General features: G+C 43.2%; 1 protein-coding gene across 2 annotated transcripts in view; it reads right to left on the bottom strand.

The window, feature by feature from the left end:
* EGFR (epidermal growth factor receptor) overlaps positions 1 to 14,589 on the bottom strand; it is a 157,318-nt gene that overhangs the window by 25,956 nt on the left and 116,773 nt on the right. For both annotated transcript variants that reach the window (XM_059482203.1, XM_059482213.1), the window contains exons 8-16: positions 14,440 to 14,556; positions 13,757 to 13,883; positions 13,585 to 13,658; positions 12,303 to 12,393; positions 11,334 to 11,533; positions 10,184 to 10,316; positions 8,771 to 8,870; positions 6,722 to 6,879; positions 1,290 to 1,325 (exon numbers count right to left, since the gene is read on the bottom strand). In XM_059482203.1, the coding sequence (XP_059338186.1) occupies positions 1,290 to 1,325; positions 6,722 to 6,879; positions 8,771 to 8,870; positions 10,184 to 10,316; positions 11,334 to 11,533; positions 12,303 to 12,393; positions 13,585 to 13,658; positions 13,757 to 13,883; positions 14,440 to 14,556 (1,036 nt within the window). The remainder of the gene's footprint in view (positions 1 to 1,289; positions 1,326 to 6,721; positions 6,880 to 8,770; positions 8,871 to 10,183; positions 10,317 to 11,333; positions 11,534 to 12,302; positions 12,394 to 13,584; positions 13,659 to 13,756; positions 13,884 to 14,439; positions 14,557 to 14,589) is intronic.

The raw sequence follows: 14,589 nt of genomic DNA, 5'->3' as shown, positions 1-14,589 counted from the left end.
GATGGAGGCCAAGAAGAAGAAGAAAGGCTGGCCACGCCCAGATCCCTCCATCTTGCCTCCTGAACTCCCATTCTAGAAACCCCACAATCTACTTTTTCACCCCGTGATAACTTCACTATTATTCTACTTAAACTGTTGTAGCTTGCTGATCTTCATATAAGGTTGGTAATTTCTTCCATGGGTCATAAACAAAACCACAGGTGTTTTGGGCTCCGTGCCAGGGCTTCTGAGCCCCCTGGCAGGCATCTTGGCCATCCTGGACAGCCAGAGGGATATCCTGGGTTCCCACACCCACCAAGCACATGAGCATCAGATCTGTGATGCCTATGTGTGCCAGCTGTGAGCAGCCCATGTGTGATCAGAGACATGAAGCATGTGGAGAGAAGGCCTCTCAGAAAGGCATCCGCAGGTGTGATACCAGCAATGCAGCTGATATCCCCCCATTATTGTGGGGGGAAGGGGGCATGCTGTAAGGGTCACAGTGAATGTCAGATCATCAGTCTTCCTTACAAGTACAAATGTCTGAAGCCAGGTGTTGGGTACCATTCCCACTGCACAGACAGATTGCTGCCTCTTTATTAAAGCTTGGGTAATTGCAAATTTAAGTTGAAAAGAAAAACCTGTTTTCCACGGTTGTTTTTTGGTCTGTACTTAAAGATTCTTCCCAGCATTTTTCTAAGTTGCCCCAGGGATTACTATTAAATACAGCCACTTTTTAACAGTACTTCTGGGCTGAATTTATCTTGCCATAGCATGACTTTGTGGCCAGAAAATAAATCCCTCTCTCTCTCAGTCAGGCTGTTTGCTTGTTGCATGACCTTGAGCACATCATGAAGCCAAGCAGTGTGATATAAGATCTAGTCTGAGTGTGATGAATGAGAATCCAACTGGACACAGTATTTGGAGATGTTCAGATCACAGGGCTGGAAAAGACCCTCTGCATCTCTCAGTCTCCTGCAACACAGGTAAGTATATCAATCCTAAATATAGCTCTCTCTGCCCTTAATCCTTCCTTTTTCCATCCCTTCCTTTTATTCTTCAGTAACAGATCCCTGGTCTCACCTTGACAAAAATTGTAGGCAGAACACGATTTTGAAGTCTTGAACCAGTAGCAGTGTTTCTCAGTTCTTTAAACCATTTTTATAGCTCTGAGCCTGCTTTAATCTGTCACTTCCCTGTAAACAGCTGAAGACTTTAGTCCCAGCCTTGCAATGTCCACTGTGGAAATGTAAACACGCACACACATTCCTTACAGCTCTGCCATTAATTGTAGCAGATGAAATACTCACCCATTTGGACAGCCTTCAAGACCTGGCCCTTTGCACCTGTAAAAACAAATGAACGTTACAAACATTGTAGCTCTGGCCTACATACTTCTGTAATTCCAACTAAGCAGAGAGCTACTGATTTGAAAGTTTGTGTTTCAGAACAGTCCAAGTGTTAACATAGGAATTTATAATAGTCATACACTCCATTAAATATCAGTCAACAACCTTGCTCCAGAATCTTTTATCTAGAGAAATAGCTATGCTGCATACTCAGTTTAAAGAATGCTTTAAAACAATTTTTTGGCATGTGGTAGAAGTGGGGGAGGATATAGATACACAAAATTCATGGATTCCCTATCTCTGTGCAGAGCCCAGGGCTGAATGTGGAGGAGGGCAGAAGTGGCCTCCTCCTCCTACACGGACAGAAATACATGTGGAAACATGTCATTACAGACCCTCCTGCATAATCCTTGTTTCCTGATAAGGTAAAGAACTAAATTTCCAGACTTTCTATTTCAATGGAAAACTGGGGTAGCAGATACATGGACTTCCATCAAAAAATGGGACTTGACAGCACTCTCTTGGGCTACAGCTTGTTGGCATGTGTCCATGGTATTTTTCCTTTAGAATCCAAAGTCTTATGTTACTGGTAATGTAAACAGGTACAATCATTATCCAGGGAGCCAGGAACTCTACTAGCAAGTCATTCACCCTCCATTTGAGTTTAAAATGCTCAAATTTTTGGCAGCGCAGTGCAAAAAAACCCCACAGATGAAAACAGTGACGGCGTTCACTTGATGGTCTAATGAGTGTGAGAGGCACAGTGCATTCCCCAAGAGCTGCTGGGCTATAAGATGTATGCTCTTCATGGGAATTGTGGTCTTTGTGGTGTCTGCTGAGGAAGGAGAGCATTACTGAGAGGCTGACATCACCTCTAGAAAACAGAGCACAGAAAAGGACTAAAGTCCAGTTTGTGGTATCCGCTCCCTGCGCTGACTTCAAGAAAATGGATCATCCCAAAACAATTACAGATGAGGTCAAATAGGGGGTAAAAAGTGAGCCCATGCCAGGAAAACTGCTCTGGAATCCCTCTCACTGGCAGAAGGAACCAAAAAAATTTCAAAATGCCAGGTAGAGTTGCAGATCTCCCATAACTTGGACTAGGTCTGGGGAAGGAAGAGGTGAAGCAACTACTCATTTTATTGGGTTTTAGTTTGTTTGTTTGTTTGTTTGTTTTCATTACTTGGATCTTCCCTTGTGTATTTGTCTTGTTTCTGGGCCAACACAGTGCTCCAAGACCCAGCATCTGGAAGGTCTTGTAAGTTCACTGGGCTCCCATGCAAGAATGTGCATCCTGGTGTCCTGGACATGCTGGAAGTGCTGTGCATACCAATTCCCGGATTCCGGGTCCTCAGCCTTGTTAGCTTTCCTACCAGCACACAGCTTGCTTTGTTTGCTCAGTTGTGTAACTAAGCACAGAGAGGCTGCACATGCAGAGCAGGGCCACCAGCTTGCTTATCATCACAGGGGACAGATCTTGCCTTGGGCTTCTCTCTTCAGGTGCTCAATGGAAAACCGACCTAGGACTCCAGACCTCATCCAGCCATGGTCTACCTCCTGAACAACAAAACATGTGCAGCTGCTCTTGATAAGAATGAGAAATTAGAAGACCTCACCTAATTTCGGAATATGACTTCTGTCCCTCAAAGTATCTCCTTCTCAAAATTCTGGTTTGCCATGCTACTTTAAGACGGCAAATTCTCTACATGCTTCCTAACAGCAAACAAAACTGGCTGAGGGGATTGTAGCTAGAGTCTGAGGAATGACTGACCAGTTCCTCTCTTACACATCAAAGTAGAGGCAGGAGAACTGTAGATTTTTATCAGTTCCCTTTCTTTTCCCACACAAATCCATCAATATCAAGTCTTGTACGATAAAGTAAAAAGGTGTTTGGGAAGAAATAGAGAGATCAGCTTGTGCTTTTCAAATCCCACTTGGTTTTCTGATTAATTTCACAAGTCAGAGAAGAAACAAAGTCCATAAGAATTATCCCTCCAGGACTATATATAACTATCTTTCTTGTGGAATTTTATGATGACACCCTACATAAGTAACCCAGATTTTATGGAATCTAAACAATCACGTTTTCCATTCCTGAGTAATTTTCCTTCTGCTTACGGAAACCAAAATGACAAATGTGACCTTATGTTATGAAGTAACTCAAGATCTTATGGATATATGAGATGAATATAACAGCAGCTGTAGTCTTTGATATATTTCTCCATTTATTGGAAAATTAGTTCTGTGTACAGCTCCTGAAAACGACTTCATCCTGAACTGCACATTTTACCTGTCTATGTAAATATTACTGGTCCCTGTGCAGACACAGCTGTTTATTTCCTAAATCCATCAAGGTTTTAACAAGTTTCTCCTTGACCTATAGTTCCTAATTTGATGTAATATAGTCAAGTTGTTATGATTGATGGCCTTTCAGAGGGGACTCACACTGTAACAGCCTAAGTTACTTCACAATCATAAAATAAATGGAAAAACCATTTTGAAGTTTTTTTAAACTTTAGAAAAATTGTATTTTGTCCTTTCTTTCTAAGTAACCTTCCAAGAGTGACAAAGGCATAGAATTTGTGCTGTGCTTCTGCAGCCTTCCCTCTCAGATCCCCTGGCCACTTTCTCATTTCCCCCCAAAATCCCTTAGCATTTAAAATGAAGACTGGTGAGACACAGTGTTGATAGCAACTGTGGATGGAGGCAGGATGTGCCAGTCAGTGGCACTGGCTACAGTAGTAGCTTCTTCTCCTTGTTCATCCACTCCAGTGGCTGTGTCTATTTCCTGTACTCTGTGAGACTGGCAAGGGAAAACCAAATCGTTCAACACTGACCAGATTAATTAAGATGATGGGTGTCTTTAACTGATGAGCATATGGGGTAATTCCAGGGCTTTTGAGATGTTGCTTTCTTTATTTTAGCATATAATTCTCAGCTGCACTAGAAGCATGGCAAAAGGAAGCTCGTGTACAAAATTCTCAAGAGAATACAGGAGAATTGGGAGAAAAGGGGTCTTTTGAGCTAAGCAGGAGAAAGCATCCTTCATTCTGTTTCCTAATGAAGGCTGAAAAATGGACTCAGCAAAGAAAATGAGACTCAAAGGGATTCTTCATGGCATTGCAAAAGAAGCAATGTACAACCAGTACGCATACCTAAAGTGAGAAAATGAAATTCCTGACAAAACTCAGCTGGGAAGAGAAGTCTTTTAGTCAAAGCTTCTTCAAATAAGGAAAACAGAGAGAGATCCTGGGAACCCTTGCTTGCATGACTACTGAAGTCAGCACATTTAATCATGCTGATAAGATTTTGTGGGCTCTAGCCGTGAAATTGGACAGGGACAGAAATGAAGTTGTTGTTTCTTGTCATGCAGGAATTGCTGAGACTGTGGTTTCTAAGGATGCAAAAGCTTTGTGAGACAGATGTTTTCCACCCACTGCTGAACAGATCCATTCCCACAGCAAAATGAGGGAAAGGCGTGAAGAGAAATGGCATTGCTGATGGATTGCCTTCAGAGGGACAATGCTGTGCCTGACTGCATGTTCCCACATTATAACCCTGACACTGGCTCCCTACTCATCCATGGCCACAGATGTCTCATCTGTATAGCAAATACTGCAACACTACCTCCTTCTAGCTCTCTTGAGCCCTTCAGGGACACAGCCTATTTCATCTGCCACATTTGGGCATCAATTTGACTTGGGCTATTGAGCATGTTCACAATGTAACTGATGCAAACTCAGCCCGGCTCTTTCATGTGAAAGATGAAATTGATACTACTTTTTATGTTCTGCCTTAATAACACAGGGCCAAATACACTGAGGCATATGTTGGGTTACCCTCATTTTTAAAAAGTCTCCTTACTGTAACCTCATCTCCTGTCTGACTCTTGTGGCTCCCTCATCCATTTCTAAAGCAAGGCAGGAATTGACTTCTCTGATCAATTCTACTTGGGGAACTTGCTTGTGCACCAAGAGGCACTGTGTGGCTTGTTTTACATCCCTGACTGGCAAATTATGTTCTCCAAATCTGCGTTAGAGTCTAGTGTTTGATCTCACTACTGAGGCTGCACAGTGAAAAAAAGCCTTGTTCAGATGTGGTTACTCATTACACTATTCCACAAATCAGCTGCATTTCCATGTGGCCAGTTAGAAGGAGGATATCAGACCACTGTGGCCAGTTTGTTCAGTAGGGACTACTGAAGTAATTAATAAAGAGCAACCTTATTATGATCCCTTTTCAACTGAGGAAATTTCTTCCTGGGCTAGCAGTGGGAAGCCCTGATCAGCCTTGTGTGTGACTATAGGAAAAGCAAGGGCCATAGCTGTAAATCGTGGCAAATCCAGCAGGCTGGTATAACTACTGTCTGAAATCCATTGCACTGACTTTCACTATGAGCACTGGAAAGGGCTGTGACTTGCCCTCTGATGAAGGGAGTGATTCCACCCTTCATCTCCTTTTTCCCATGAAGGTGGGGAACTGGCAGCTGGATTAGCTAATATACATTGTGATGGTTGGTTCGTGTATGTTACAATTCCTCTCTTGCAACATTTATTATAGGCATATTATAGAAGGATTTTGGATCAGACAAATTTGTAGGGTGAAAAGCAGAGGCCTGTGAAGGAAAATACATCAAACATGGGCTGGCTTTTTATTCTGGAAACATCACAGTCCAATAACCAGCTCTCAAACCCTAAAACCGTTTCCTGTGCATCCCATGTCTTTTGTAGGTTGGAAATCAGGAGAGGAGACCATTATTACTTGTGATGTAGATTAAACAGATCAATTCACAACTTGTTACTGGTTGCAGTTTAAGCTGTCCCCAAATGAGGAAAAAATGGCTCATATAGATTGCATTTACTGTGACTTCTGTTAAAAAACCCACACTCACAAGGCTTTAAAATCAGACCAAGTGCTAGCATATGGAAAGAAGGAAAAAAAGAAAATTACTGTGTTACCCCACTGGGATTTCCCTCCTGAAAGTTGAAAGGTGCACAGAAAAACGGGCCCTGGGAACCCAGCATCCACCAGATGTCACTGATGTTCCTCTCAAAACCAGAGGACACAGCAACAAGCCAGGTGGGAGAAAAAGGGTGCATCACTGGTGGTTGAGTCCTGTAAAATTCTTTCAAGTTATCAAACAAGCCTGTTTCAAACCTCTTAAACTATTTTTTTTCTTTCCTTCTGCCTAAAGACAAAGTACTACTGACCTTTTCCTACTTACAAAGTTTGCCACACTGTGCTTACATTAACTATGCTCTCCTGACCTCTCTGGCTCCCTGCTAGTTCTTCTCAGTGGTTTGACATGGGACCATCAGGAGAAAGAGCTCAAGCCAAGCTGCTTCTCTTTTTCTTTTCTCCCCTGTCACCATTCAGTCCCAGGATTTACTCACCCCCGGGTGCAGTTTGGATGGCAGAGCTGGCAAACATTATTCGCATCAGCGTATTTCCAGACCAGGGTGTCATTCTCACCCAGAACCCCAGCTGGGCAGGACTTGACACAGTGGGGGCCATCTATAAAGTGGGCACACTTCATGCAATTGTCAGGGCCCTGCAGAGAAAAACAGCTTGTTTATAATGCCCTTACATCAGCCTATTCAGGAGAGAATTCAGAAGACAAATCTAAATGCCTTTTATTCCTGGAAGTTTTCAGTATTGTCTGGTTTTATTACCTTGCTACCTGATATTCTTGCAAGCAATTCCTCTTGCAGGATGGACCATACAAAAGACAGTTCCTGTTGCTTAAAGCTAATATTTTCTTGTATTATAAAGCTAATATTTCTTGCATTATAATGTTGCTTCTTTTTCACCTCTGCTTTCTGTCTGGTTGGAAAACATGCGTTTTGCATTTTAAATGGGGAAGAATTTAATGACACCTTGAAAAGGGGTCAGCTGAAAAGCAGACAGCTTGGTTGCTATCTGGTGAACCTCTTGTCACATAATTTAAAACTGTGGATATAGACCTCCTGATACCTCCCTGAAAAACTGGAATCAAATAATTATTTTTCTAGTATCTCAGCACAGGTTCTTTCCTCTGTTAGGAAGAAGCATAGGATGATGAAGGCAACCCAAGGAGTCCACGCTTTTTTTTTTTTTTTTTTGTTCCACTTTGAAAAGCACTTAATTTGTATTTTGTATTTAAAGGCATTGCCTTCAGCCATTTTTGCCAGAACTGTTTTTATTAAGATTGTAACAGCACCATGAATGACCTAAATACTTTAAAGCTGGGGAACCAGCAATTGTGGGTCAAATTCTACTGTGGAGAAAAAACAGACCAGATCCATAGTGCTGGTTGCAGTGGGACAAAAGTAAGACACGTTATAGGAAGATTATTTTAATCACTATAATGTCTAAGGGCCACTATAATAGACTGATTACTAGATGCTAGGCAAATATGGAACAGGAGGTCAGTGCCTGAAGGAGTTTATAATGTAAATAACATCCTTGAGGCCATGGTGCTAGGAGGGAGGATGCAAATGCTTCACATTACTGAGCAGTGACTGCTCAAACTGATGATGGGTGTCCTTGTTCTTGACAGGACAGGGTTAATTTTTGCAGCAGCCAGGAGGGGCATGGCTAGGACATGGGGGCTATTCCCCCATGTATACATCCTTCCCCCAGGGGCAGGGGGAAGGAGTTTCTTCTGGGGAGAAGGGGTTCTTTCTGGTTGAGCAATCATGACAGAGGGAACAGTGGGGTAATGCTGGTTCTGAGCAATTATGTGAGTATCCTTCATCTTTCTTGTACGCTGTTACTAATGTTGCTGCTGTTACTGCTCCCTTCCTTATCTCATTGCTGTTTCCAGTAAATTGCTCTTATCTCAACCCATGATTTTCCCCTCTTATGCCTCCAGTTCTCCTCTCCAGCCTGCCACAGGGGAAGGGGGAAGGGAGTGAGTGAGTGGCTTGTCATTTGGAGAGTCTCAGTGGGAGTACTCAATTGGGGAGTTCCTAAACCTTCAACAATGAGCAAGGGTCAAACACTCAGACAGGGTCAGTGCTGGTGGTGGCAAGAGGTGCTTAAAGAGTTGGGCTAAATAACACAGAGGTGGACCTGTGAGAACTGGACTTTTGTGCAATTAAGATCTGAGTTTGATCTAATGTGTTCACACCAACTTGGAAGTTGAGTGGTTACACGTTACTCAAATTTTTGCCATATTTGCCAAAGTAAGTATTTTTCAAAAAATACAAATTTTAATATTTTAAAGAATATTAAAGTCTCTACAATATCTGTGACTGTGGATTACCTGTCAGAAAATAAGCCTAACACCCTGAGGTTTCCCATCCTGCTCCCTTGCCCCAAGATCTTAACTTCTAACCACCCCCATTCTCTGCTTCACCTCAAATAGGATTAAAATGAGACCTCAGGATTATCTGAACATGGGAAATACAGATTAATATGTGATCTGGGGCTCAGGTTTGCTAAGATGAATCTGCTCTTACAGGTCCAGTGCAGGTTGCATTGTACATGGTGGAGTTTTGCACCAGGCACTCAGGATGGCAGGGGAGGCACTTGGAGTCCTTTTCAAACTCTCTTGGCTCCCTGGAAAACAGCAACAAACAAAGAGAAACAATTAAACCTCAGAAATAATAGCAAGTGATAAATTGTGGTCTTCTCTCCTTTTCTAGACTTTTCCACATTAGATTGAGATGATGATGGTACTGAGACAGGAGGAGGGACCCTCTTGGCTACACCAGTAGCACTTGCTCAGTGCAACCAGGAGGATGTAAGAGTAAGGGAAATTTGGTTGACAGTGAAGCACATGGCACTCCAGATTGCACATTACAAATTAGTTTACTTTCCCTTTGAAGCTAATGTCACAGAATACTCACAACCATTTCTAGAGGCTTTTAAATGGTAGTGATGCAAAGAGATCAGCAAAAACAGTTCAAGTGATTCCAAGGCTACAAATAATAATTAGGAAAGTTAAACAGCAAGGCACTGATAATTAAATTCATGTCCTCTCTACAACACACAATGAATCATTAAAATATGAAAGTTGGGAACAGATGGTTTTAATAGCAATAAAGCTGTTCCACTTCAAGTAATGGTGTTATTAATGAAACTAAATCTACCCATCATTTGACACAAAATAATGCCCTGATCTGCCCTTCAGGTTATAATAGCTGCTAGAGGGAATTCACTCAACAAAAAAAAAAGACAGCTGCTAAACTGCAAACCACTAGAGAAATACAAACATCAGAAGCATTAGCACCCTGACAAGTACTTGCTCAATACTCAGGAGCTTTAAAAGTCAGACTTTGTAATTTTGCTGTTAGACATGCCTTTTCCATCTACATCACCTGTTGAATTGACACACAAGGCAGCAATATTTTTTCCATGTTCTGAGTGAGGCTGAGGCAACAATTTTGTCTGAAATTGCTGCTCTCAGTCATTTTCAGATGAAAGTTCATTATCCCTTCAACTTTGCAAACTGCAAAGGTGAGCTGCTCATCTGAGCAAATATAAGAGGAAAGAAATCTACCAAGCAGTGAAGCCCTGGCTCTGGGGATGACTGATCTCCCAGAGATTCTAAATGGCTCTGGCTCTCACACAGTGTACTTGACATGACAGCCACAGATTGAGCTTTAAACTCCTCCAGATAGTCTCCTTGTGGGCTTAAGGGGATGTTTTCTTAGCGGTCACCATGTCAGGAGCAAACTCCTAACCAGTACTGAATGGGGAAGGAGAGGTACCTTAGCTAGGTATTGTGTTCACACAGCATCTCTGCAAGCTGGGGCAATCCCATGCAACCAGAGATCCATCTTCTTGCTTTCTTTCCAGCTACAACACATTCTGAAAACCAAAATCCCCATACCATCACCAAAAGCTACAGCACCCCTGAGACACCTTACCCTTGCAGGATGTTGCACTGTTTCACACATTCCTTCTGACGATCAAAAAACCTGCAGGAGAAGCAGTGGAAGGGCCCTGGGCCCCAGCAGCCTACATCTGAGCACAGGGGGTCACAAACATGCTTGGCAGCAGCTGAGAGAGACAGAGGGACAAGAAAAGACATGAATGTCAAGGAGGTAAGAGAGAGGTCAAACTCTCCATTCTCACTCCAGCTGACCAACCCGTTTCCCCAGCCTGTTCCAAAGCAGATATGAATGGTTCTGGTAGAGTGGAAGAGGAGTAATCACTCTTCTCTAAATCCCAAAGCCTGAAATTGAGTGATTTCTGGGATTCAAAATAAGAATGATATCCTCTGTGACAGCTTAACAGATGTATAATAAAGTTAAGTCAGGCTAAGGGAGCTGGGGATGTCCACCGTGGGGAAAAGACAGCTCTGGAGAAACATTATTGGGGCTTTTTTGTACTTGAAGGGCACTTTTAACAACTTTTTAACAAGGTCTGTAGTGACAGGGGAAATGCTTTTAAACAGAAAGAGTAGATAGATTTATAGATACAATGAAGACATAGTTACAATGTGGTGAGACACTGAGTTGCAAAGGGAATTGGTGGATGCCTAATCCCTCAAAGTTCAGGGTCAGATTGGATGGGGCCCTGAGCAACCTGGTCTAGTGAGAGACATCACTGCCCACAGCACAGGGCCTACGTGACCTTTAAAGGTTCCTTCTCACCCGAACAATTCTGTATTTCTATGACTAATTTCTAAAATACAACAAATTCATATTCTGCAAAAAGAAATAGATTTTGGCCCAGGGAGCACTGAAGTCAATAGCAGTATGGTTGAACAACAGCTTCAACCTTGTTAAAAAAGGCCAGGTTTAGGAGTTAGCTTTTGTGTCCTTCAAGTGACGTGCCTTCACTATATTCATAGTAATGAAGAAGCTCCTGATTTGCTGGACACCACAGTCCACATTTTGGTGGGAAGGAAAAAAAAATCCCACTTTTCCCTCACCACTTTCATTAAAGCAGTATCACTGATGAATTTTGTAGCCATAGGAACATGGAAAAAAAAGCCTTGCTTGAATCATGAAAATGCAAGCTTACTTTTGAATTTCAGCTTTGATGGTGAGCAGGAATGCAGCACTCACTTACCACACTCTTTTTTATCCCTGTTCTGTAAAATCTTCGTTTTCTGGCTCTCAGTTGCAAACAGGCTGTACCAGTCCATGGTGTCAGCATAGCAGAGGTTCTTGTTCCTCATAATGGCAACATCTCCATCACTTATTTCCTTGAGGGAGCGCAGGCCTAGGGACTGTATTTTCAAGTTAACAACAGCAAGGGAATACTGGCCACTAAAACGGAGAGGGACAAATAGAAAAAACATGGAAGAAAGATAATTAGCAAGCAGGATGTACTCAGCATGTTTTTCTTCTAGTTGTCAAATGCATCCTGCTGTGAACTGCATTTTCTTCAAGCAAGGTTCTGCTCAGCCTTCTAAACTTAATGCCACATACATGCCATGCCTTTAATGTAACAACTGCATTACTCACATCTGGTTTTGCAAGGGTTTTTTAAGCTAAAACTGTCAGGACACACGTGTTCTGAAAAGTAAATGAAGTTGTAGGTTGTAGGTTTGCCTACAATGGTTGTAGGTAAAGCAGCTATTACTTTGTTCTTGTCCACCAAGTCACTCTTCCTTCTGGGGCAAGCCTAGGAGGGCACTTGGAAGCATTGCTGATGTCTACGCTGCTTGACAGCCTCCATCCATGACTGCCCAGCTACCTCAAATCCCAAAGCGTTCCTGATCACATCATGACTTACCCCAGACTGTAAAGAGCATTTTCTGTCCTGCTTGTGCTTGCAGGATGGTGGGGGAAACCCTGGTCCTGAAAGCAGGCTGAGGGCAGCCCTCCATACATGGCACGGAGCTGAGGGTCTTCCCTCCCAGGGCACATTATCTATGCTGCAGAGATGGTGCTCTACTCCTTGCAGGGTTTGCCCCATTTTGCATCAGTTTTGGGACACCTGAGTCTCACACTGCTTGCAACCTTGGTTTGCTCAGACAAGAGCGGCCCAAAACAGGGTTTCTCTTAGAGTGGCTGTGGCACATGATTTACTTACTGCTGCTTTGTTCTGCCTCGTATAATCTCCAGATTTTCGAAAGCGTAGAGATCAGTAGCATTCTCAGGCCAGGCTTGAATCAACAAAAATCCTGCAAGAGGAAAAGAAGATTAAAAAATAACCATAATGGAAATAAACTCACCGTTAGTACTGGCAGCAGAACCTTCTTCTGTAGCAAATCCTGCACCAGGAGAAGGCACTTGTACTTTCCCTATGCTTATCTGAAGGACCATCTCAAAGTCTAACATGACATTTCAGGGAGCAAGGAGATATTTTTAAACCCTGTTTAATAAACAGTTTACTTCTTAGCCCACCATGAGGGCTTAGGAGTGCAACAGAGTGTGTTGGTGAGCTGCACATCCTGCCACACCGAATCACCAGCAATGATAGCTCCTGCCAGCAGATACCCTGGCTGGGAGGCTGCAGGCTCTGGATCTGTGGGAGAAAGGCAGCACCCCATCCCCTTTTTCAGCTGACCTCAGGGAAGAGGGAAACTGAAAAGCAGGAACAGAGCAGAATAGCTACTTGTAGTGGATTTTTTGAGGCAAACAGAATTCCCCACTCAGCTGAGGTGTTTGGGAGGAAGGCGAGAATTTGGAAAATTGCAGGCTGCTGTATGAAGCTCTGCAGTTAGTCATTGCTACCCTGAAGGGAGCCACACAGGTGAGAGAGAAACAAAAGGAGAACTGGAGTCATGCCTGTAGACCCAGCCCCAATGTTACATTCATTGCATAATGGGCTGAACACAATTACTTTTAATTGATACTTGGTGCAAGCTGGTGGCTGAGTGCTCTGCTGGCTGCCTTGTGCTCATGGAGACACATTTACCCCAAGGAAGAGCTCATCAGGCTGGAGAGGGTGTCTCCATAAGGATGACGCAAGGCCCTGAGCACGCTTCCCTAAGGAGCTGCTGAAAGGCTTTCCACAAATAGAAACAGACTTGGCTTTTTTTAGCTGGAGTGGCACGCCTCTGCATCACCACACGCTTCTTGGGTGGCTGGGGATCTCCACTGCTTTTACTCTTCTCTAGGGCTGACAGTTCAGCAGAAGGGATGATCTGGCCAAACCATACACCTTGGATGGAAGATCACTATGGGTTATGTGGGCGTAATGCTGGCAATGTGCTGCTGACCACCTTGGTTAAGAGTGACCCTTGTTAGCTCAGAGACAAGAAACGCTTTGCATGCACTTCTCTTCATTTGCTTAAAAAATTTCCCTCCTCCCCATTTGTGTTTTTGGCAGTATCAGTCAAAAAACACCTCAGCTTAAATTCACTGCTAACCTGATATTTCTTTGACTGTTTTGAAGACATCCAATTTCTTGGGATCCAAAGGTAGGGTCTTTGTGAAGGCATCACTGAAACAAACAGAATGAGAAATTGGGAAAAGAACAGCTTAGCCTGGATTTCCCCCAGCTTTTTCCTTTCAGTTCTTGTTGGCCAGGAGGTAACTCACCCTAGAAATGCAACTGGAAGAATGCTGACGTCCCCATTGATCTTGGTACAGTTTTTGAAGGAGTCGATATTTGTGGCATTTATGGAGAGGATCCCTTTAAGTTCACCTATTCCAATGCCATTGCACACTGTTAAAGGAAAGATACAAAAGTTAGGGGGAACAAAAGTGCAGCCCAGTCACATGGCAGGGTAGAAATGTGAAGGTGCTCCAAGTTCAGAAAGAATTCCTGTATGGTCAAACTGACCACTGTAAGATGGGTTTCATAGGTCTTTTGCCTATTTTTGCTTTTCAGAAAGTGCCACAGGATAACTGCTTCCTGCTTGCCCAGCTGTGCAGCTCTCGTCTGAGCATTTCTGCACACAGGCTCTGGCACATTCCCTTCTCTCTTTGTCCCATTTCCATTCTCCTTGATGAGACACTGGGAAGGACAAATGGAGGAGAAGGTTGATGTGCAAGATATACATGCACACAACACACAATTTTATCTACTGTACTTGTGGTGTATCCCTCCTGGAAAGCATGCTCCACAGTCATGCTTCCTGATCAAACCTCTTGTCACATCTCCAAACTATTACTGGACCTGATTTATATTGAATTTGCACTTAACTAATATCAGAACTCCCTCCACTAGTAAGTTCTCTATCATCCCAAAGCTTCGCTGGTTTATTCCATGCTTTTTTTACCTTTGCTGCATAGCCCATCACACTTTTTACACTTCCGAACACCATTTTCTTCCACTTCGTAAGTGTCAGCGTTGCAGGAGCGAACACAGGAGCCGTGGTCTGTCACCACGTAGTTGTCTGGGAAAAAAAAGGATACAAAGGTGGCTGAAA

This window comes from Ammospiza nelsoni, chromosome 1 (genome assembly GCF_027579445.1).
Source record: "Ammospiza nelsoni isolate bAmmNel1 chromosome 1, bAmmNel1.pri, whole genome shotgun sequence".
NCBI lineage: Eukaryota > Metazoa > Chordata > Aves > Passeriformes > Passerellidae > Ammospiza > Ammospiza nelsoni.
Note: the sequence above shows the minus strand (reverse complement) of the source record. Positions and strands in the feature narration are given on the sequence as shown.